The 24,783-nt window shown below is 44.2% G+C and overlaps 1 protein-coding gene across 3 annotated transcripts in view; it reads right to left on the bottom strand.

Moving 5' to 3' along the window:
- Nucleotides 1-15,352: 15,352 nt before the first annotated feature.
- MYO16 (myosin XVI) overlaps nt 15,353-24,783 on the bottom strand; it is a 519,124-nt gene continuing 509,693 nt past the window's right edge. For all 3 annotated transcript variants that reach the window (XM_059892322.1, XM_025000169.2, XM_059892321.1), the window contains exon 35: nt 15,353-16,592. In XM_059892322.1, coding sequence (XP_059748305.1) covers nt 16,383-16,592 — 210 coding nt within the window. In that variant the 3' untranslated portion in view covers nt 15,353-16,382. The remainder of the gene's footprint in view (nt 16,593-24,783) is intronic.

The raw sequence follows: 24,783 nt of genomic DNA, 5'->3' as shown, positions 1-24,783 counted from the left end.
GATGAAAATTAATTTCATTCAAATCAAACACTTAGCTAAAATGTTTTCTTCTCTGCTGATCTGAATATGTAGACTTTAAAGTAAATGTGGTCAGAATTTTATGTTTTACTGTTATAAATAATGTTGCTACTGTGTTGCTGTTTAGTCGCTCAGTCATGTCCAGCTCTTTGCAACCGCATGGACTGTAACCCGCCAGGCTCCTCTGTCCAGGGGATTCTCCAGGCAAGAACACTGGAGTGGGTAGCCTATCCCTTCTCCAGCAGATCTTTCTGACCCAGGGATCGAGCCCAGGTCTCCCGCATTGCAGGCAGATTGTTTACCAGCTGAGCTGCCAGGGAAGAGAGTAAGTTTCCTAAAAACAAAGGGTCATTTTCTGGAAAGACTATTTAGCTAACAAATTTGAGAGAACTTCCATGTAAAAAACAAGCAAACAAAAACCCCCTTTGTTCCTGACTTAGCAAACTGCGTCAATCCATCTGCAGTGAGAAATTTTCTCAAGGTGTTTGGGTCTTGCTTCTAGCCTTGAAACTTGCAAGATGTAAGGACTGAAGATGACCCAGAGCATCCTCAGGACAGACTCCAGCCATTGCCTTGAGAGAAAACTCCTGTAGTCTCAGTTAGGACCAACTCCTGACTTCCTACAGAGGCAACATTGTTTTTCTTTTGTTCTTCAAAACTCTTGCTCAAAATAATGTTTTATTTTTGGCAATTTGGGTGAAGGAGGAAGAAGATATATAAAGCTACAGTTCATAGTTTAAATCAGGTAAATGCTACCTATTTTCCTTTCCAAGCTAAAATTTTCTTTCCCTCTCTTAAATCTGACTAGGTTCCTAACAGGTACCTCTTAATCATTGTACCGCATTTCAGGCCCTTTAACTGAACCACACATTATACTTTTAATGTGAGGGAGGAAACAATTTTGTTGACAGTTCAGTAGGGAATGTATCTTTCAATAGTCTCTGATCCTTTCCAACTGCATCTCTGTTGTATCTTCAATACGGTATTTTAAATCCTGTTGTCAGAGAAGAAAATCCTCTGTGGTCTGATTGCCCAGATTTTCTTGTTGCACCCTTTCCCTCAACTAAGTGACCTCAAATGTGTTACACTTTTTCGCTGTCTTGTAATGAGCACATAAAATGCCCTTGTGAACTATTGACAGAGTTTTACTTGGAAAATAATGCCAGTATTAATTCGGAGAACTTGGAAGAAACCAATTAGCTTCCTCAAATCAACAGTTCAGATTTGCAGGTGGTGTTCAAGGGATTTTTAATAATGAACACTTACCCATATTGATCTAGAAAATGCCTAATATTGCTTTGAGCAAATCCCACTGACTCCATAGATAAGAAGTCAGACTAAATCTGGCACCTGCTCAAACAGCACCAGGCAAGGCGTGTGCCGGACTTTTCCGAGCTTCTAGGCCATCAGTCAGACTAAAAGCGTCCACTGAGTTCTCGCTTTCTGAATAAAAGACGTGAAACAAAGAGACACCGTTTTGGCCCCACCAGACTTAAGGCATTAATATAGAGAATACTAAAGAGTTGCAAAAGCATATTATACTGTGCCTGGATCCTTACATGCTCAAGGAGTGTCAGAGTTAAACTTTGAAGAGCTGAGAATAAGGAGAGATGAAGAAAAGAGTGGAGTAGAGAAGCAGCGTTGGGCAGGAATGAGAAATTCTGATAGACGAGAGCATTAAAAAAAAAAAAAATCCTTTGCAGTGAAAGCCGGGTGGATGTGGGATCAAGGCCGTGGTCATCAGCTTTCTTTTCTTTACATGACAAGTGGGTCAGTTTCTCCTGAATATGCCCCTGTCAGTAACGGGGGAGAGTCCCAGCAGCCAGAGACTGAAGATTCCTGTCTCCCCTGGGGGTCCACATGCCCTGGCTGTTCCAGGACACCCCGTCTCCCCTGCCCTGTCCCGTGTTCCTCTCCCAACGGTCTCCTCTGCTGACTTGGACTCAGCAAGTTCCTGGAACTCATTGTAAAAAACAAGCAAGCAAACAAAAACACAAGATCATTAGCAGTCATGAATGACCGGGTATCTCTACCAGGTGAAAAGTGAAGAGTGCGGGAGACTCGTTCACTCGAATTCAAAGCCACGTTTCCAGTTCTTGAAATTGGAAAGGTCATTGTTTATTTGCTCATTTTTGGCTGCACTGGGTCTTCATTGCTGCTTGCAAGCTTTTCTCTGGCTGCGGCGAGCGGGGGCTGCTGTTCATTCTGGTTTGCGGCCTTTTCACTGCGGGCGCGTCTGCTCTTGCCGAGCCCCGGCTCCAGAGCACACGCTGCATAGTGGTGGCAGCTCGGGCTCAGCTGCTCTGCGGCCGGCCTGGGGGGTCTTCCTGGACCAGGGAGGGATCCCGTGTGCCCTGCCTGGGCAGGCGCTTAACCCTGGACCGCCAGGGAAGTCTCAGAAAGGTCATTCTGAATGAACATTTTATAGCAGAAGGTCACCCCGAAACATCCTCTGACCCCCTTCCCCACCCCACCCAGGACCATTCCTATTTCATTCAAAACTAGAAGAAGAGAAAAGGAGGCGGAAGGAGGAGAAGGATGGGGAAGGAAGAGCGGAGCTGCAGCCTGAGGGTGCCTCCATGGCTGTTTCCTCAGCCAGCTTCCCTGCTGACTCCAAGTCGCTGTGCTGTGACCATTCTGCAGTCAGGACAGATTTTCTCTTGACAGATGAATTCTTCTTGCCTTTCTGATGTTGGTTACATGATACTTGCCCTGTGCCTACTACTTTTATAGAATCAGGAGCAGGAGGAGACAGGGGTATGGGTTGTGGAGGTCAGGTGTATAGTCACCACCCCCTCCCAAGTGGTCCCGTTTTGAATGCCCTGGGCCTCCGAGTACCTAAGGCTCAGAGGAAAATAAAGACACATGATGTTCAGCCTTTCTTCAGAAAAAAAAAAAATACCAGGGAGTCAAAATGCAATTGTAAGCCTTATTATTCCTTAGCATTTAATAAAGCCCCCAGTGAGAGATGTTGAACATAAAATAAGCTGGCGTGGTATCTGCTTTTTGAAAAACTGAAACTCAAAAGACAAACCAGAGAAGCCAAACTATACAGATGGGCCAAGGACTGAAGCAAATACGGAGGGAGGGGCCCCGAGGCAGATGGTCAGGTCCGTGGAGCCTTCCTTTTTTTTCCTCCAAGATAATTCTTCTGGGTAATAAGGACCACAGAACATTCTGGAAGGAACTTGAAAAACAAATTTTTTTTTGTTTGTTTCATTTGCTTGGTTGTATTTAATCAAGGTTTGCTGTAAACAGTGAAGCCAAGCTTCTCTTAATCACGCTTACCATCAGGGGGTTTCAATACAAAACTCCCACTTAAAATTATAACGCTACTTTGATGAAAAACCTTCCCAACCCATTGCATTTTACATTTTTCCTGTTGGCTTTCTAAAACAGGACTGGAAAGTGCTAATGGCGTGTTTTGGAACTCTGAGTTCTTTGTGGTTCTTTAAGCCTCGTTAAAAAAAAAATATTCGGTCCTTATCACCACTAATCAGGGCTTATGTGTGACTGGAAAATTAGACGGTTCACACGTGGCAGGCAGGCAGGAGACACGGAGGCCTGGGCATAGAAGGAAAACATGTAGACACTGCTGCGATTGCTGAGGACAGACGATTCCCCAGTACCCGTGTGGGTCTGGATGCCTTCCAAGGTATTAATAGCTGAGGGGACAGGACTGTACATTAGACTGTTTCCTCATCGGCGGGAACAGAATGTGAGCTGTGGGGACTGTGACATGGAAACTATGTGGGCTGGCTCTCCGGGGCTTTCTTTTCTCCTTTTGAGGGCTTTCTGTCCTTTGTGCTTTCACTTCCGCTTGTGGGCAAACATCTCCGTGGACGACGAACAAGAAGTGACCTCACGGAAACAGTTTGGGGATGACCTTTGACTGTTTCAAAATAACGCACCCGGATTGGGCGAGGGGGCGTCTGCTTTCCCTGGGGCTGTCTTCTTGATCCCCCGAAGAGAATAAATCTGAACCTCTCTCCCCTGAATCTTTGGGGTGAAATGCCTGTCCCGGGAAATTCTGGCCTCAGATTTCCCTCTGGTGAGAAAGAGAGCGTTTGTGTTCCCATTGAGGTTGGGATCAACTCAGAAAGGGCAGTGGGGTCTCCCACTCCCCACTCAGCCCCTCATACCAAAGCCAGCTCCTGGGCAAAAGCCAAAATGAAGGAATGAATAAAACCACAGAAGGCAACCTTTACAAGAAAATAACCTGGGATGGATAAAATAATTCCTTCCTTATTTGTTCTTTTTATTCCAGTTGTTTCTAAAATAGGGCTGTGGCTTATTTTAACTTAATTTTTATTTGTATTGGTGTATGGTTGATTTACAGTATTGTGCTGGTTTCAGGAACATGGCAAAAGGGTTCAGCTATGCATATACATATATCCATTATTTCAAACTTTCTGGGGATAAACCAGGAGATTGGGATTGATGTTTGCACAGTACTGTGTATGGAATAGATAATCAACAAGGACGCTATAGCTCAGGGAACTCTACTCAATATTCTGTAATCGCCAATATGGGAAAAAGAATCTCCTTTCAGTTCTATTGAGATATAATTGACATATGTGTGTACTCAGTCAATCAGTCATGTCCAAGTCTTTGGGACCCCATGGACTATAGCCCACCAGGCTTCTCTGTCCATAGGATTTCTCAGGCAAGAACACTGGGGTGGGGTGCCATTTCCTTCTCCAGGGGATGTTCCTCATAGAGATCAAACCCAAGTCTCCAGCACTGTTCAATATTTTTCTTTTTCTTTTTGGCAGTGCTTCTTGTGGGATCTCAGTTTTCTGACCAGGGATTGAACCTGGGGCCGTAGCAGTGAGAGCTCCGAATCCTGACCTCTAGGCCACCGGGAACTCCCCAGCACTGCCGAAGGTGTATGACATGATGAATTAACTTACAGACATCATGAAATGTACATTCATAAGTTTAGTGAACACCCACCATCCTCATATTGATCCAAGATAAAAAAAAAAAAAAAGAAAAACAGTATTTTTGCATAAGAGAAGAACTCTTAGGCTTTACTCCCTTAATAGTCTTCATGGATGACAGAGCAGGGCTAATTGTATGCACCGTGTTGAGGATTCCCTTCCTAGTATTTGTTTATCTTCTAAGTGGATGTTCGTGCCTTTTGACCACCTTCATCCAGTTCCTCCTCCCCCTCCCTACCTCTGTAAACACAAATCTGACGTCTTTTTCTACGTTGCTTTTTTGCTTTTGAAGCATAACTGACCTCCAACACGACGTTAGCTCCTGTTACGCAACATTTGCGTTGTGTGCTTGCTCAGTCGTGTCCGATTCTCTGTGACCCCCTGGGTTGTAACCTGCCAGCCTGCTCTGTCCGTGGGATTGCCCAGGCAATACTAGAATGGGTTGTCATTTCCTTCTCCAGGGAATCTCCCTGACCCACGAATCAAACTCTGGTCTCCCGCGTCTCCTGCATTGGCAGGCAGATTCTTTACCACTGCGCCACCTGGGAAGCCCCTACAGCATTAATTTTAATGCATTTCTTTGTCTATTCAAAGGGATATTACCTTTGGTATCTAACATCTAAGAATTTGTCCAGGTGTAAAACAATCTGGGTTTGGGGGTGCCATGTGGCAAGATGGGATTTTGGGGTGGCATATAACTCCATGTCTCAGAATTAGTTTATTATCGTCCGCAAGCTACCTCTTCTCACAGTGGCTAGATTTGTATGCTTTAAGTCTTACGGCTGCTACTATTACTCAAGGGTAGAGATTGTTACATACTCAGGACCTGGAGCTCTGGAATTTTCAGTTTTTGTAAACCCTGGGACCACTGTAGACTCACCACATGGTAAATTCTCAAGAATATGGGTTGTTTGATTGTTTCAAGGGCCTAAGATGCTCTCTTTGGAATGATGGCTTAGGAAGCCATTCGTTCTGCTGTCGTCGCTTCCCCCCACCCCTAGTATATTCGAGGGAAAGACGACTACAGACCAAGCAAACGCATAATGGTTTTACTTGGGGAAAAAAAAAGTTATGCTGTCTGCCTAGTTCAATTTCAGTTTTAATAGCTATCTAAGTAGTTAAAAGGCTTCCCAAGTGGCTCAGTGGTAAAGAATCCACCTGCCAGTGCAGGAGACCCAGGGAGCTCAGGTTTCATCCCTGCATCAGGAAGATCCCCTGGAGAAGGAAATGGCAACCCACTCCATCATTCTTGCCTGGAGAATCCCATGGACAGAGGAGCCTGGCGGGCTACAGTCCACGGGGTCGCAAAGGGTCAGACATGACCGAGTGAGTGAGCACACACGTGTATTTAAAATGTGCAACGAGAGAGCAGTTTAGGGGTCTTTCCTGTTGCTTTGATCTAGAATCCTTCTAGATTTTGTGGAGACTCACACAGGAATTCTTTAAATTCCCACTTTACAGTTCTTGCCACAGCTTTAAATTTCAAAGGACCTAGCAGTGTGGCTGTACCCTGAAGACGTGTGCATTTCAGGAGCTCCTCTTAGTAATACCCCTACTTGGTCAGGTTGGATGTTCTTTTCTATGAAATCATATTTTAAACCTTCCTTGCAGTTTTGAAAAAGATCCTGTTTGACTTTGATAAACCCTGGCACTCTGAATTCCTTGTGTTTCTTCGTCTTCTTCCTTGGGCTTGCTGGAGGCAAGGTCTAACACTGTCAAATCATTAAGGAGGGGGGCTTTGTTTCCAGTTCCAAATCATCTCTATTTTCATCATCCAGAAAGAAACACCACATCTTGGGAATAAATGTTACAGCCTTCTTTGAAGACAATGGGCTCATGCTCCCAGCACAGTGAATCCTTGAAGTCACTTTTCTGCTTTACTTATTTTAACATGTATATATTCTTAAAACCGACTGTACACCTCTGATGGGTTTCATTCTTTGACTGTAGACAGGCCACCTCCTCCTTTGGGGTTGACTGTGGCTTTTATATTTTTCAGTTGGAACAAAAAAAATCCTTTAGCTATTCTACTGTGGTTATTTTTCCGCCAAAATGTCGATTATCTGATTACGATGAGAATCGTAACATTTTAGAATGATCATGTAGTGACTCACTGTGCATCCTCTCAGGTTGGGCTTCCGTGGTGGCTCAGTGGAAGAGAATCTGCCTGCCAATGCAGGAGACGTCGGTTTGATCCCTGGGTTGGGAAGACCCCCCGGAGAAGGAAATGGCAGCCTCCTCCAGTACTTTTGCCTGGAGAATCCCATGGACAGAGGAGGGCTACAGTCCTTGGGGTCGCAAAAGAGTCAGATATGACTGAGGGACTAAACAACAACACATACGTCCTTTTGCCTCTCTGCTCTGCAGCACACGCACAAAGACAGGCTAACCAGGATTTAGAGCCTGGACCCTAGGGTTCCAGCCCAGAGCTCCTTATGAAGGAGCAACATCAGACCCCTTCGCTTGGCACATAGCAGGGACTGGCCTATTAATTTTTATCTTTCCCAGGGCAAAACAGAATAACAAATAGGACCCATATTTATTCTTTTTATTTCTTCGCCTCAGGGCTGTCTGAGATCACCTAGGAAAGGCTAAGTTCAGTATTTTTCTGCTGTTCCAAGGGCTGCTGCTGCACGCTTCAGTCATGTCCGACTCTGTGCGACCCCAGAGACGGCAACAGAGAGTGAAGAGACGGAGCAGTGTAAGCCCAAAGCAGTGATTTCAGATGAAACCACGGCAGCTGATGTTTGCACAGTTGACAAACTGCCATCACACGTGTCTTCCCATTTCACACTCACGCCAACTGCACACAGTAGACTTCCACGTTACCCCGCTTTTATCGTTGAGCAGATCCGGGGTCACGAGACTTGAAGGGATTTTTCACAGAAGGCGATGTATCTGACGGTGAATTCTGTTTCAGCTACTGGGTTCCTTGTCTTCCTCTCCTTCTTTAATTTTGTTCTCTCTCTCCTTTTTTAAAATGCACTTTGATTTTTTTAAAAAATGCATTTTGAATTTCACCATCTTTCCGTAAGTGAAGATAACCTGTCTGTATTTGCTATGACTTCTGATATTTTTAATTTAGGCTTTTAATGGGCAATGCCTCGGGCTTGTTTATTGATGTGGCAGGTCCTGCCTCTTGTGATTAATCGAGTCAAGTTTTCTTTTTTTAGGTTTAAATTTTTTCTTCTATTTGTTTAAAATATAAAGGTCTGTATCATTCCTCCTGTAACTGCAGCAGAAGAGCCTCAGAGTTGGCGCATGGGACCCCCTTTCAAGCCAGCTCCCGTGTTGTGTTGCTGTGAGGGCTTCCTTGCGTTCCTGTCAGCCCAGACCACCCAGGCTCACTGACTCGGAGGTGACACTGACCAATTGGAAACCTAGGTCTGTGTGCTCCGTGTATTCACTTCTAATAGGGTTTGTTAAGGTGCTTTCAGTGGACAGAGCTCGGTTGTTTTTGTTTGTTTGTTTGTTTTCTGTTTTATTCTGAAAACAAAACCAAATCTTAAACCACAGAATTCTTCCTCATGATTCTCTATGGCTCTTATTAACATGTCAACTCATCTGGGTGATTCTGTCACAAAGCAAAATAGGTTCAGAATTATGTTTATGATACCAAATTATCAGCAGAGTTATTAAGTAAAATTCAAGTTCTCTTTGGAATTCTTTTCATCTCTTTGTACATCTAGTAAAGATGTACAAAGTACTCATTCAAAAGTTAGCTGAATTAATTTCTTTAATATATGATTACACTGTTATTTTGATTAGAGGAGGAAGTGGCCACACACTCTTGCCTGGAAAATTCCACAGATAGAGGAGCCTGGTGGGCTACAGTCCACAGGGGTCCCACAGAGTCAGGAACGACTGAGAGACTAAGCACATACATTACTTGGATATGCATCTTGGTTAATTTGCAACTACTCTTAATTTCAATATTTACTTTTTTATTATTTTGATTAAATTTTACTTTTTAATAAGTAAAACACTTAAATGTGTCAATATTATACAGAAAAGATACTCAGATTTATCACGTGTATGTGTGTATGCTAAGTTGACTCTGTTGTATCCAACTGTGACCCCATGGACTGTAGCCCACCAGACTCCTCTGTCCATGGGATTCTCCCGGCAAGAACCCTGAAGTGGGTTGCCATTTCCTCCTCCAGGGGATCTTCCTGACCCAGAGATTGAACCCAAGTCTCCTGCGTCTCTTGCATTGTCAGGCAGATTCTTTACACTGAGACATCTGGGAAGCCCCCTGTAGAAGTATTACAGTCCCCAAAATCAGTGAAAGGAAACAATGATTATTAGAAACACTCATGCAAAAAAATGTTTTGACTGTTTTTTTCATTACTGACCCTCTCTGAAGCCAGACTGAAAAGTACATGCATAGAAATTACGAGCTTTAGTGGACACTTTTGCCTAGGGAGATGTTTGGAATGAGGAATGAGGTGCTTCCTAGGAGAACAGAGGTATGGAGACATGGGTTTCTGTGTCTAATGCAGATGGCAACTCTCAGCCCCCTGTTTTACCCGGAGGAAAATTTGGGGTGACATCATTCTGCCAAGTGAGGGCAGAGGATGATTTGAAATGTGTGAGTCATGAGTTCTTAAGCTCCAGAATGATAAAAAATGGAGAAATCCTTAAGTGGGGGCAGGTACAATGCAATTAATAGCAAACCTTCCAGCTGAGTCATGGGGGGGGAGGCCCTTCTGAATAAGAAAGGCTTTGGGAGCATTCGAGTTCATTGTGTACTTACATACTTAAAGGATGTATTTGTTAGAGGGGATTGAATTGCGACTCCTCTTCCTCAGTGTCCAGTAAACCCTAGGATGACGGTCATTGAGACACCACAGGGAGGGGTGCTGGTGAGTCGCTCAGTCGAGTCTGACTCTTTGTGACCCTGTGGACTGTAGCCCGCCAGGCTCCTCTGTCCATGGGATTCTCCAGGCAGGCATATTGTAGTGGGCTGCCATTTCTTTCTAAGAAACAGGTTCCTCATGCGAGGCCAGTAGGTGATTTTTCATCTGTTCCAGGGGTCTCGGCCCTTTCTGGGCTGGTTTCAGGGACACCAGCTTTTCCATGGACTGGGGGTGGCGAAGGGGTGCCTTCAGGATGACTCAAGCACATTACACTTAACGTGCACTGTATTTCTGCTATTATTATACCAGCTCCGCCTCAGGTCATCAGGCATTAGATCCTGGGGGTTGGAGACCCCTGATACAGCCAACGTGAGCCAAAAACATATGTAGGGCTGCAGACTCAAATAAGACAACTCCTCGCTGGGCCAAACACCTACTGCCAGGAGCAAAATTCAGGGATGTAGCACCTCGGACCTTTAATGAGTCTTTTCTTAGAGTCATTGTGAACAAGCAACCTTGTGGCGTTTGGGCGTCTGGGCATCAAGCATTCTGGCTCTGGAGGGTCTGCCTTTCACCTGGGGCTGGAAGGTAGGCATTTCCAGTGCCCAGCAACGAGGCAGCATCACCTCAAATTCCCTCCGTCCCTGCCCTTGACAACCTTCAGGAGCTGAGATCACGGCCATGTGGATTTCTAGCCATGTCTCTTCTCTTCTCCTTGGGAAGTTATCTTGCTTTTGAAAATATGGAACGTTATCTTCTTAAAACAGCTCCGAGGCCCAAGGGAATCACAACAGTTCTCCAAATGCAGAATTTTTATGAAGAATCCTTTCCCCTACAACAGAAATGTATATACAGTCTGTTTATATACAAAAGTATTCCAAAAATGCTCCATTTGTTATTATTAAGGTTGCTTATGTTAGTCAACAATTATGTCGGTGAACCCCAGTAGGGACTCTGCTGGGTGGACCAGCTCTCCTGATTATCATACAAGACCTCGTTTGATGGAATGTAGCTTAATAGAGCCCCCAAGACAGGTTCAATGAGAAGAACCTCACGTGATGTGACAGAGTTTACACACTTTTCCACTCATTGTTTTAGATCAGGGACCTCTTTCTCTTTGTTTGCAGCAATCTTCAAAGATCAAAACCTCCAGTTGAATTTGGTATTATTCCATTTTTCTTTAGCGCTTTGATCTTTCCCCTTGGAATTTATCAATAGTTTCATTCTTTTTCATTTTCTTTATAAACTAAGTGGGGACATCAGGAGAATGTCATCCGGGCCAGCTCTGGAGCCTTCTTTTGAAGCAAATCCGCTCCCCAGGGCTCTAGGAAAACGCAAGCAAGCAGACAGCCCTGGATGTCTGTCGATGATTAATTCAAAGGAGAGAGAAGACACATCGGATGCATTCCTATTATAAAACAACAATTGAAATAAATGCATAGGTTTATCTACCTTTGATATTTTCTTATGAGAAGACATCAAGATTTTCTTCCGCCATTGTAACGATCCAGGAAACAACATAAAATTCAGATGCTATTGTGCTGTCAGATCATACAAAATTGCTATTTGAGGTATAAATAGATTTAAAAAAACCTGAAAAGTCATCTGAGAAATTAGAACAGGTGATAGAAATGTATTATAGGCAATCTATTAAGACTTATCCTTTGAAAGTGTCATCTTTACAGTTTTACAAAGCATCCTCTGGGTTTCTGAGAAACTTACTGAAACCACAATAATGGAACATCCCAGGGGACTGTGGTACTTAGGTAAAGAGAAAGACCACAAAGGTAATTCTTCCAGGCTGTATCTCAGCATGCTCCAACCCCTTGCTAGGTGGGTAACTTTGTAACTCACAGGGTTCTTAGAACATTGTAGGATTTGTTTGATAAAGTCACTGCTTATGAATAAGATGTAAAGGAAGTACAATAGGGTGAAGAATATATTTTCAGTTTTTTGGAAGCAGTGCTAATGTTTTGGGAAACCATGAACATTGTGGAGTACCTACCATTGCACAATAAATAGAAATATAATGGCTTTCATCCCTATTACCTGGATTTTTATGTACAGCTTTGAAAAATGTAATAAAATTACGTCAAACTTTTACTTGGAACACTTTTTTTCCAACCTTTGAATGACTTTTGTTGCAAATTTCCCAATGAGAATCAAAATAAAAATCAAACTTTTAAACTTCTAACTAAAGGCATACATGTAAAAGTTGAAACAAAGGGCTTCCATGGTGGCTCAGATGGCTAAAAATCTGCCTGCAATGCAGAAGACCTAGGTTCAATCCCTGGGTTCAGAAGATCTCCTCCAGGGGATCTTCCCCTGGAATACCCACTCCAGTATTCTTGCCTGGAGAATCCCCATGGACAAAGGAGCCTGGTGGGCTATAGTCCATGGGTCTGCAGAGTCAGACACGACTGAGGGGCTTTCACCTTAGCGGTGAAATGTGTCCCACTCTGGAGTGTGGGACTTGTGGTGCGACTTGTGGGATCTTAGTCCCCCAAGCAGGACCTGAACTTGTGGCTCTTGCACTGGGAGCCGAGTTTTAGTCACTGGACTGCCAGGGAAGTCCCCCAAGTTGTAATAACCTAGAGCTCTTTCTCACGATTGGAGTTGCGTTTGATGTCTGGCTAAAAATGGGCAGGAATAGAATTTTCCCAGAAATGTATCCAAACTTCTGGACTGTGGAATTCATAATATACGTTTTGTTCAAGTCTGTAATGTTCTTATGTGAGGTTCATTTACAAATCTAAGATTTTAATTGGCTGTTGCTTTTATTGGGTAGCATAATTCTACTAAATTACATACCACTATTTAAGAATACTAATGATATATTTTTCCACTGTAGAAAATGCATTTTAAATCATTTTAACCCACTATGAACATTTTGATAGTAGCTTTTAGAGCCCCCTCATAAAGCATTTCTTTAAAGCAATGAGGCTGGGCAGTGTTTGAACACAGGGTAATAATTCATACCAATTATATTGCTAAACATAAGGTCTCAAGCCTGATCATATATCATAATTCATACCTTATGGTCTGATAGCAATTAAAATACCATCATTAAATATACTGCAAACATACATATTTGTTGAAATCTTGCTTATGTGGAATAACATTCTGTGCTTTATTACCCAGAATAGCACCCCTGTTTATTATCCTGACAACGCTGTAATTGCTAGAAAACCAGTTTGAGAGTACATTTAATACCCCCTCAGACTCGGACTTTATCTCATATTATTACAACTATTAATTTTGTTATTAATAATACTATCGTGGCTATGAATGCTTTGCGTCTTGGCTGATTTTTCCATCATGTAAGTGGAGCAGGACAATCTGCTGGGTGCAGGGTAGTGATGAACACTGAAATCTCCCCACTGTGTGGAGAAGACTTGTACTGACTGAGTCAGGAGACTGTTTTAGAAAATCTTCAAGGGGTTTGGCCTTTAGCTGTAGAAGATGAATGACCTTAGATGAGACAAAAGGATTCAGTTCAGTTCAGTTTGGTCGCTCAGTCGTGTCTGACTCTTTGCGACCCCATGAACTGCAGCAAGCCAGGCCTCCCTGTCCATCACCAACTCCTGGAGTTTACCCAAACTCATGCCCGTTGAGTTGGTGATAGCATCCAACCATCTCATCCTCTGTCCTCCCCTTCTCCTCCTGCCCTCATTCTTTCCCAGCATCAGGGACTTTTCAAATGAGTCAGCTCTTCACATCAGGTGGCCAAAGTATTGGAGTTTCAGCTTCAACAACAGTCCTTCCAATTAACACCCGGGACTGATCTTCTTTAGGATGGACTGGTTGGATCTCCTTGCAGTCCAAGGGACTCTCAAGAGTCTTCTCCAACACCACAGTTCAAAAGCATCTTCAGTGCAAAAGGATTACTAGATATTAAATATTTATTATTGCATCACTCAAGGTACCCTGAGGAGGTGATGGTCAGGATCAGATTGTAATTACACGAGCCCCTAACCGTGACGACTGATAGAACAGTGTGTCATTTGGATCCACCCGCTCCTGGGAGGCTAGCTTCATGCACAGTTCCCTGTCACAGGTCTCCACCAGAGCTGTAGCAACAGTGCAACCTCCCAAAGACCATTTAATCAGGTTTCTTGAGACAGATTCCACACAGTAAGTATAGCGTTTCAGTATATCATGTTCAAATGGCCCGGGGTTTGGAACCGTGAAGATGAGGGTTTATATTCTGAGCTCAATTAAAGCTCTGAGCTTCAATTCAGGGTCAATACTTAGACGATGAGAATTATCAAGAAGGCATAGGTCAGTATCAAGACTGGAATACCGGGTGCAAAGGCGCTGAAACAGTCACAGCTAGGGCTCTGGGCACATTTGAAACAAGGTCTCACAGGTCGAATGCCCAAACTGTTCACTCTTCCCTCTGGTCTAAATAAAAACACGGTGTGTTAGGGGCAGAGATCCAGTTCACCCCTTTCATCCGACCAGGGCCACGGAGTGCCTTCGGTGTAAAGGTGTAGCCGGGAAAGCCTGTGTGTCAAGGACAGTGGGGTCTCTGTTGTCAGGGGCTGAGGTTCGGAAGGCAGTAGGAGTAGGGCTGGGTGACACCCCCTGAGGTTGTTGGATGTCATCGGTCCTGGTGCGTCTTACCCATGTCTCAAATCCGCCTTTAATTTTCTGCGTTCCGATGCTTCCGCATCCCCGCCTGGCCGAGGCTGGAGGAATGGTCTCTCCCGGGGGCACCTAAGTCCCAGGGACAGAGAACAACCACGACCACCCCAGACACCCCACCCCCCTTCTCCATACCCTTTCCAATTCCCCAACTCCAGAGCACTGTGCCCCTGCTTGGGGCCAGCAGGCGACAACCACGGGCAGCCTCTGCACCAGAAGTCCCCGATATCCTCCGAACCCATCAGTTCTGGACATGCACGCCTCGCCTCAGCATTCCTTCCCAGGAAACCCAGGAAACGCTCAGCCCCCCAGCTCCCTTCCTCTGTCTCCTGCCCCACCCAGGAGCTTCTCCGCGTGGTCTCCTCCACTCGGTGTGCAATCTGTGAGGACACGCACTGTCTTTCAAGGGAAGGCCTCTCCTCATTTACTTGCCTATTATTATTCCCATGTAATCAACATACTATGCTTACAACTGAAGTATGTCTATCTAGTAGTTTTATATGAATAACCATAAAAATCTCTTAAACCAGGGCACTTCCCTGGTGGTCCAGTGGTTAAGACTTCACCTTCCCACGCAGGGGGTGCTGGTTTGATCCCGGGTTGGGGAGTTAACATTCCACATGCCCTAAGGACAACACCACCCCCCCCACCCCCCCGCCCCAGAAAAACAAACATAAAACAGAAACAGTATTGCAAGAAATTCAATGAAGACTTTTAAAACTGTCCACATCAAAAAACCTGTAACACAAACAAACCAAAACTCCATTGATTCTGAAGTTTGCAAGATGCTGTGAGAAGAATGCAGGGAGGTCTCCTTGCCTCCGCAGATCAGGAAGCAAAAGCAACCGAGGAAAACGACGACAGCACATTCACCACACCACGGGAGAACAGAGTTGCACCCTTTTATTGGCACAATAACTTGTCAAAGGCTGGTATGAATAAAAAGTTCCAAGATGCAAGACATGCCAGTCCCAGGCCAGCAGAAGTGCACGGAGGAGCGAGGCGGGCGCATCACCACAGGGGCGGGGTCTAGCGGGGCGAGCGGGCAGCGGAGCTCAGAGAGGACCAGAGTCTTGCGCCGCATCACTGCTCAGACCAGCCATCTCAGCCCACTTGCCGGTACCCTGGAGACCTTTGAACGGCTGTGTCACCTGCATACCCTTCAAAGGAGGGTGCATCATTTCCTGTAATCCCTACTGAAGTCAGAGGATGAGATTTCAATAAAAGGCTCACCATCCATGTGCCTGGAACACAGGGCAAGGGAAGGAACTGTCTCCCGATCAATGAATGAAACATTCGAAGACATCGGACTCGAGCTGTAAGTCGACAGAGCTTGCCACGGCGAAGCTCAAACAATGACAAGGTCCCAGGAATTTCAGGTACTTTACATCAAAAAAAAAAAAAAAAAAAAGTAGGAAAAAAAAGTTCTAGAAATGATTTTTTAAAATCTGTATTTTGAAGAAAGGGAGCACCACCCATGGCATAAAATTATAAAATACAGTAACAAACATGTAAATCATTATCAGGATTGTAATTCCCATAAAACACAAACACCTACAGAGAAATAAACCCTATGTCCTGGAGAGTGCATGAGAGGCAAACGACTGGGGGACAAGAAACACGCGGCAGGACCGTACGAACACAGGTGTGCGGTGCGGGGGCGCCGTCTGCACCAGCCTCGCCTGCGGTCCATGCTGGGCCTGGCCTTTCCCTCCCCACCTCGGAGTAGCACGGCCCGGGGACCACGGAGTCTGGAGGCTAGAGTGTATCGCCACTGAACGGGCGAGAGCGCACACACACACACAGGGAACCGCGAGCATCTGACCGGGCTGCCTGTGCTTTTGTGTGTCGGGGCAGCCTCTGTCCGTGAGCTTGGCACCCTCGGGCGGCCACCCCGCGAATCTGCAGCTGGCCGTCACAGGGTGGAGTCCCAGAACTCGGGGGGCAGCCTGCGGCAGGGGGCCCCCTCGGGCTTCCTGCACGGAGGTGGGGGAGGCGCCCGGGGCTCCCCGGGGGGCAGGATCCGGGGCCAGTCCCCCCGCTCCTCGCAGAGTCTCCGTCTCCAGTCCAGGAGCTCCCGCAGGGCCACGCTCTCATTCTCCGACAGCCTCAGCTGGTGGATAACCTGGGGGAGGAACGCAGGAAGAAAGAGGAGCATCAGACACAGCGCAAGAGTGAGACAGAGGGCAGGGTCAGCGTCAGACGCTGGGGCTCCGCTGGCTGGGGAGAGATTTTGAGCACCCCCCGAGACCATCCCAGCTCTCCTGCCCTGGGAAGTGGCATCCTACGAGAAGCTGACTTCTAAACAGCAACCTGGAAGCCAGAAAGCAATGCATCACAGGTTCAAGTACAGAAAAAAATTCAACCTCGGATTCTAGACTCAATACAAATGTCCCTCAAAACTGAAGGTGAAATAAAAAATGTTTTTGGACAAACGAGAACTAGGAAGTTTCGCTATCACAAGTCTTGCCTGTTGTGTGAACCTCAACAAAACAGGCATGATGGAAAAAAATGGAAATTCAAGAGGGAAGTGAGGACCCTGGAATTGAATACATGGGTAAACGTAAGTTATGTGTTGGGAATGTTACAGACTTTAAGTTGTACATAGAACAACACACCAACAATAGCTGCAAAAGTCAGGAGGGGTCACGTGGAGCTCAGAGGCTCTGAGGTTCTAGCAGTATTAGGAAAAAGACAAAATTAACACAATTTAAGATGAAATTAGGGTTTCCCTGGTGGCTCAGTGGTAAAGAATCCACCTGTAATGAGGGTTTGATCCCAGGGTCAGGAAGATCCCCTGGAGGAGGGCATGGCAACCCACTCCAGTATTGTTGCCCGGAGAATCCCATGGACAGAGGAGCCTGGTGGGCTACAGTCCATGGGGTCGCAAAAGCGTCAGAAAAACAACAACGATGATGAAATAAATGAAGATTCATGCTTTATTTCCTAGTGAATGTACAAAAAGAATAATGATAGAATGTGTAATTAACAAATTAATATGAAATAATAAATTTCAATTAACCTAAAAGAAAGTAAGGTGCGATATATATATGCAGAAAAATATGTGTGTATATGAATACATATATACAGGAGAAGCTATATATATATCTAGGTGAACATTATATATATAGGTGAATGCATACATGGACATACAGGTGAATATATATCTAGGTGAACATATATATAAATGAAGGCCAAGTCCTCATGAAACGGAGTTGAGCAGAACAGGATCCAAATCCCCACCCAGCAGCTGGTGCTGCTCCTCCTCTGCGGCCGGCTGGCGTGTGCTGTGCTTGCTTCCACGCTGGTGTGACCACACACCCCTCCTCCTATCGAGCACAAAATACCTCCATTCTACAGCTCATCTCCATGCGAAACTCTTTTCAACAGCTTTTCACAATGACCACAAATACAGACGAGCTGGGCAAGGTGTGACCCTCGGCTGAGACCTTCGTAACAGGGAAGACCGGGAGACTGAGTCACTCCAGACACACCCTGACCTGCAGGGAGTGACTTGCCGCAGCTGCTGATCTGAATGAGGCTTGTGGGAGGGATTTTGACAAAAAAATGTCCTAAATCCCCTGAGTCATTGCTTCACTGCGGAAAACAAAAAAAGCTCTCTATCCTTTCAAAGCTTCTCAACGTTTACTAAAAATATCTGATTTCCCAAGCACATTATAAAAGGTGAAACCTATACACACAAGGCATTAGAAAGCACTTTCTTAACGAGTATATCGATGTCTTGAATAATGTAGTGGGTACAGAAGAACATCATCTTTGAATCAACCACCAAGAGCTTTCTATGCTTCCTTGATAAGCAAAAAATCGGACTGATGTTTGCAATAATCAACTAATGCTCAGAATAAACCCTCTTATTGAGAGATCCCATGAAACTTGATTCTGTATCACAGAGATTAATAGGTATTGAGTAAAATCTAATAGGTATAGAAAGTTGCCAGAATGGCATAAATGGGATACTAAAATATTAACATTATTGATCTTCATTTTAAAAAAACATACACAACAAATCTTCACAGGTTATATCTTACACGAAGGTTAAAATTCCGTGTAAGGACAAGTGACAGGTCACTGCTGTCAACACAGTGAAGTTCAGAGGGCGTTTTAAAACGATGACCCGTGAGACAAGAAACAGACGATCAGAAGGCGAGAACGGGACACTGTGCCTAATGATCCCTAACCTGATTTATTTAGATTTATTAAATGTATCAGGCTATGAGGCACAAAGGCTGTATGTGTCACAGTGAAGGAGCTTTAATATTTTAGAATAGCGAGCACATGCAACTATGAATGTTATTTAAATGGTGGCCAAGCAATACGTGAAGAATAAAAAGTATCTGCAACGTTATCCAGCACGGTAAAAACATCTAAATCACTTTTATCATTCTTTAAATTTCATGCCCTATTGGTAGTAACAAAAACTCTTACAACTTCTCTTATCATTATTTTATATTCCACAAGTTAAGTAACATCATTAATGACACAGAATAATACACGTATTATCATTACAAAGCCAATAATGGCTTTGTAAAATTTTGGCTTCAGTGTTGAAAGGAAACCATTTCTTTCCAGGAGGAGAAGTGACCCTGGGGGTTAAGGATGTTGATGTTTCTGGGAACCTGGAGTCAGCTGGCATCACCCCAGGCCTCACTGATCCTGACACGTGGAGGATAAAGGATGGCATATTGGTGTCCTTTAAATATCTTCTCATTGCTGTAAAAGACATATCTCCAACCCACGCCACCACTTCAGACAGCTACTTCCTTACTTATTTTCTTATCTGGCATGTTTTATAGAATAGTGTTTGCACAGACAATCATTCTCTTTCCCAGAACCGGAAGGTAAGAGTTGTAGCTGTGGAAGTAAGAACGGTTCCACACCCAGCGACCTCTGCGTTCCACGTGGCACCACCCCTGGGCTGCATGAAAATGACCAACGCCCTGTTTTTAAAGAAACTTCTAGACACGTCAGTCACGTAAGCGTCTTAACATGCTGCATGTGGCATGGAGACGGAGGAGTCAACAAGAGTTTGATTCTTGTTATTAAGTTTTCCTTTCTTTGTTTTTACCATTTACCTGGGAAAAGGGGCTCTATGAAGGAAGGTCTGGAGAGACTTCACAGAGGTGGGAACTTTCAATCTGAATTTTGAATAAACGAGAGGGGCATCAGTAGAACAGGGGAAGAAAAGACTGGGGGAGGCATTTTCACACGGCCGACGCAGACAAGCACCGTTTATGACACTGAATGTCCTTCTCTAACAGGGAGTCACAAATCCACGGGGATTTGGACTCTGGTATGAGCAGGGATGTGATGGTTGACCAACCAGGACTCTGCAGCCAAGGTGTCTGGACTGGAATCCTGAATCTGCTGCCTGATGACTGTGTAACCTGGAGCAAGTGCGTTGGCTTCCTCATCTGTAAGTGGATTCCAGTAATCACACCTCAAAAGGACAGGTGTGGGCTACTCCAGTGCCCTAAAAATGTAATGAGTGCTCTGTGAATGTGAGCTGTTATGACTGTGTCATTGCTACTAATAACTGCTTGACTTGAGAAAATCCCTAAACTTTCTGGTTTATGGTTATCCTCATGACTCAGTCAGATAATGTTACACGAAAATAATTTGTGGCCCAGCTCAAACGGTAAAGAATCTGCCTGCAATGTAGGGGACCCAGGTACAACTCTTGGGTTAGGAAGATGCCCTGGAGAAGGGAACGGCAACCCACTCCAGTGTTCTTGCCTGGAGAATACCATGGACAGAGGAGGTTGGCGGGCTACAGTCCGTGGGGATGCAGAGTTGGACAGAACTGCGTGACTAACAAGGAAAACAATATAAAGTAGTCTTCTCCTTCCTTATTCATAAGATCTCAAAATAAGAGCAACACTCTGGATTTATAACATAACTGTGACATACAGGACTCTAAACTGACACATGAATGATCATATTCTGAAGCCATTTCCCTGTGGGCTGGGATCCTCATCCTTGAACGAAATCTTTTCATTTCAGCAGGTTTTTCAGAAGATTTCTTCACTGAAACAAATCCTTAGAAAATGACACTAATAACTTTATATGGGGAACAGATGGTTGCTAGACTTAACATGGTGATCCTTTCCTAACATATGCAAATAGCAAATAATTAGCCTTGACACTAACACAGTGTAGTAAGTCAACTGCATTTCAGGTAAAGCCAAAAAAACACCACGGGGAGAAACTGGGCTCTCTCCAGTCTTTCTGACAACTGCATGCAAATCTAAAGTTCCCAGCTAAAATTTCAACAGAAAAAAAAAAAAGAAAATAGTGTTAACTAAGACACTGGTGAATAGGACCTGGAGAGTTTGGTATAGGGGGTTAGAAATAATGTTTTCTTCCCATTTTTGAGAAAATCTTGCTTATTAGGTATTTAAAAGTTTAAGACATGAATAGAGACTCAATCCCCCCACCCCCAACTCCAGAATTATAAACTGTTTTGTGTCCTCTAATGTCTTCCCTGGTGGCTCGGTGGTAAAGAATCTGCCTGCCAACGCAGGAGACAAGGGTTTGATCCCTGGGTCAGGAAGATCCCCTGGAGAAGGAAATGGCAACCCTCTTCAGTACTCTTGCTTGGGAAATCCCATGGACAGAGGAGCCTGGTGGGCTACAGTCCACGGGGTCACAAAAGAGTCGGACACGACCGAGCGACTAAGACAAACAACAGACACAAGGCCATGCTTGTGTGTATGTGTGCACATAATCGTGCTGGACACTTTGCGACTCCAGGGACTGTAGCTCACCAGGCTGCTCTATCCATGAAATTTTCTAAGCAAGAACACTGCAGCGGGTTATCATTTCCTTCTGCAGCGGATCTTCTACACCCTGGAATCAAACCTGTGTCTCTTGGGTCTCCTGCATTGTCAGGCAGGTTCACTACCAGCTGAGCCATCAGCGAAGCAACAAAGAATGTATCAGTTCAGTTAGCTCAGTGGCTCAGTCATGTCCGACTCTTTATGACCCTATGGACTGCAGCACGCCAGGCCTCCCTGTCCATCACCAACTCCCGGAGCCTATTTAAACTTATGTCCATTGAGTTGGTGATGCCATCCAACCATCTCATCCTCTGTTGTCCCCTTCTCCTCCTGCGTTCAATCTTTCCCAGCATCATGGTCTTTTCCAAGGAGTCAGCTCTTCACATCAGGTGGCCAAAGTACTGGAGTTTCAGCTTCAATATCAGTCCTTCCAATAAATATTCCAGACTGATTTCCTTTAGGATGGACTGGTTGGATCTCCTTGGAGTCCAAGGGACTCTCAAGAGTCTTCCCCAAGACCACAGTTCAAAAGCATCAATTCTTTGGTGCTCAGCTTTCTTTATAGTCCAACTCTCACATCCATACATGATTACTAGAAAAACCATAGCCTTAACAAGATGGATCTTTGTTGGCAAAGTAATGTCTCTGCTTTTTAATATACTATCTATGTTGGTCTTAACTTTCCTTCCAAGGAGTAAGCATCTTTTAATTTCATGGCTGCAGTCACCATCTGCAGCGATTTTGGAGCCCAGAAAAATAAAGTCTGCCACTGTGTCTAATGTTTCCCCATCTATTTCCCATGAAGTGATGGGACCAGATGCCCTGATCTTAGTTTCCTGAATGTTGAACTATAAGCCAACTTTTTCACTCTCCACTTTCAGTTTCATTAAGAGGCTCTTTAGTTCTTCTTTGCTTTCTATCATCAGGGTGGTGTCATCTGCATATCTGAGGTTATTGATATTTCTCCCAGCAATCTTGATTCCAGCTTGTGCTTCTTCCAGCCCAGCGTTTCACATGATGTACTCTGCATATAAGTTAAATAAGCAGGGTGACAATATGTAGCCTTGACGTACTCCTTTTCCTATTTGGAACCAGTCTGTTGTTCCATGTCCAGTTCTAACTGTTGCTTCCTGACCTGCTTACAGATTTCTCAAGAGGCAGGTCAGGTGGTCTGGAATTCCCATCTCTTTCAGAATTTTCCACAGTTTATTGTGATCCACACAGTCAAAGGCTTTGGCATAGTAAATAAATAAAGCAGAAATAGATGTTTGTCTGGAACTCTCTTGCTTTTTCGATGATCCAGTGCATGTTGACAATTTGGTCTCTGGTTCCTCTGCCTTTTCTAAAACCAGCTTGAACATCTGGAAGTTCACGGTTCACATATTTTTGAAGTCTGACTTGGAGAATTTTGAGCATTATTTTACTAGTGTGTGAGATGAGTGCAATTGTGCAGTAGTTTGAGCATTCTTTGGCATTGCCTTTCTTTGGGATTGGAATGAATACTGACCTTTTCCAGTCCTGTGGCCACTGCTGAGTTTTCCAAATTTGCTGGCATATTGAGTGCAGCACTTTCACGGCATCGTCTTTTAGGATTTGAAATAGCACAACTGGAATTCCACCACCTCCACTAGCTTTGTTTGTAGTGATGCTTTCTAAGGCCCACTTGACTTCACATTCCAGGATGTCTGGCTCCAGGTGAGTGATCACACCATCGTGATTATCTGGGTCATGAAGATCTTTTTGTATAATTCTTCTGTGTATTCTTGCCACCTCTTCTTAATATCTTCTGCTTCTGTTAGGTCCCTACCATTTCTGTCCTTTATTGTGCCCATTTTTGTATAGCAGACACCAATTAGATATGAAGACGGAATGTAAGTGATATAAAGACTGACTTCTTGCAAGTTTTTGCATCCCTAAGTAGGAGATTTATAATTTGTTCACTTACTGTCAAGGGTTAAAAAAACTCACAAAATCTCTCACAACTCAGAGGGAAACACAACACGATGGAAAGGCTTAATGAGGTTTATTACATATATATCTACTTACTAATTTCTAATGGTTTTCTATTGTGTCATTAACAGAGTCCTGTGACATGAACTAATTACAAAATGAGATTCAAATTTTCTTCACTTCCTGTGGCTATGCATTTTTATGAATAATACTAATAAATGTAAATTAATAATTTGCTGCTGATTTTTACCTTAAGTCTTCCCCTTCTAGGATAAAAATAATCTTTGTTAAATAATTCATATGTAAAATCATGTTGCTGTTCATTTGTCACAGAATTGATTTTCCTATTGACTGTTCACCCAAAGGTGAAAAGAGGCATTTACTGACATTTATGGAAATTAAGAGAAGGAAGCGGCTTGGCTGACTGAATACCGAATATTAGCGTTTCAAATGCAAATCCCATTTCCACTCATGCTAACAAGATGTTGGAGGAGAAAAACAGTACAGAATGAAATTCAAAAATCAGTTTGTAAAACCAAAGTTTACCTAAATAGACCCCAATGATATGGCTTAAAATGAAATGCCCTTTAAAAAGTCTTTGATTAAAGGGGTGTATATCTCCATACATTTTGAAAAAATTAAAAAAAAAATCTGAAATCGAAACAGCATTTCTCCTTCAGGCAGAAAAAGAGTTGATCCTTCTTAATTCAGAAATGGTCATTTATACAGCAATCCAATTAAGCTCATTCTTGCTATCTTGTTTCCTGTTTTTGCCTAAGGGTTAAACAAGGAAAACTACTCTTCCAAGGAAAGAATTCTATTGGAAATAAGAGTGTGTCTGGACAGCAGGCAGTGAGGGAGCAGAGGCTTTTAACTGTTTACCTTAGTCGTGCATGTTGACCTCTTAAAAAAATTAACCACTCTCCTTTACTTTTATAATAAGTAACATTATATTCGGAGAAGGCAATGGCAACCCACTGCAGTACCTAACCCTGGCAAATCCCATGGACGGAAGAGCCTGGTAGCGCTGCAGTCCATGGAGTCACTAGGAGTCAGACATGACTGATCGACTTCACTTTCACTTTTCACTTTCATGCATTGGAGAAGGAAATGGCAACCCACTCCAGTGTTCTTGCCTGGAGAGTCCCAGGGACAGGGGAGCCTGGTGGGCTCCTGTCTATGGGGTCACACAGAGTCGGACACGACTGAAGCGACTTAGCAGCAGTAACGTCTATTATGGAGAAGGGAATGGCAACCCACTCCAGTGTTCTTGCCTGGAGAATCCCAGGGACAGGGGAGCCTGGTGGGCTCCTGTCTATGGGGTCACACAGAGTTGGACACGACTGAAGCGACTTAGCAGCAGTAACGTCTATTATGGAGAAGGGAATGGCAACCCACTCCAGTGTTCTTGCCTGGAGAATCCCAGGGACTGGAGAGCCTGGTGGGCTGCCGTCTATGGGGTCACACAGAGTCGGACACAACTGAAGCGACTTAGTAGTAGTAGTAGTAATATTATATTGGAGCACACTTAATATAATTTAAACAGACATTTATTTGCATTTTGCAGCT

This window comes from Bos taurus, chromosome 12 (genome assembly GCF_002263795.3).
Source record: "Bos taurus isolate L1 Dominette 01449 registration number 42190680 breed Hereford chromosome 12, ARS-UCD2.0, whole genome shotgun sequence".
Lineage (NCBI taxonomy): Eukaryota > Metazoa > Chordata > Mammalia > Artiodactyla > Bovidae > Bos > Bos taurus.
The sequence above is the reverse complement of the archived record's forward strand: the minus strand, read 5'-3'. Positions and strand labels throughout refer to the sequence as shown.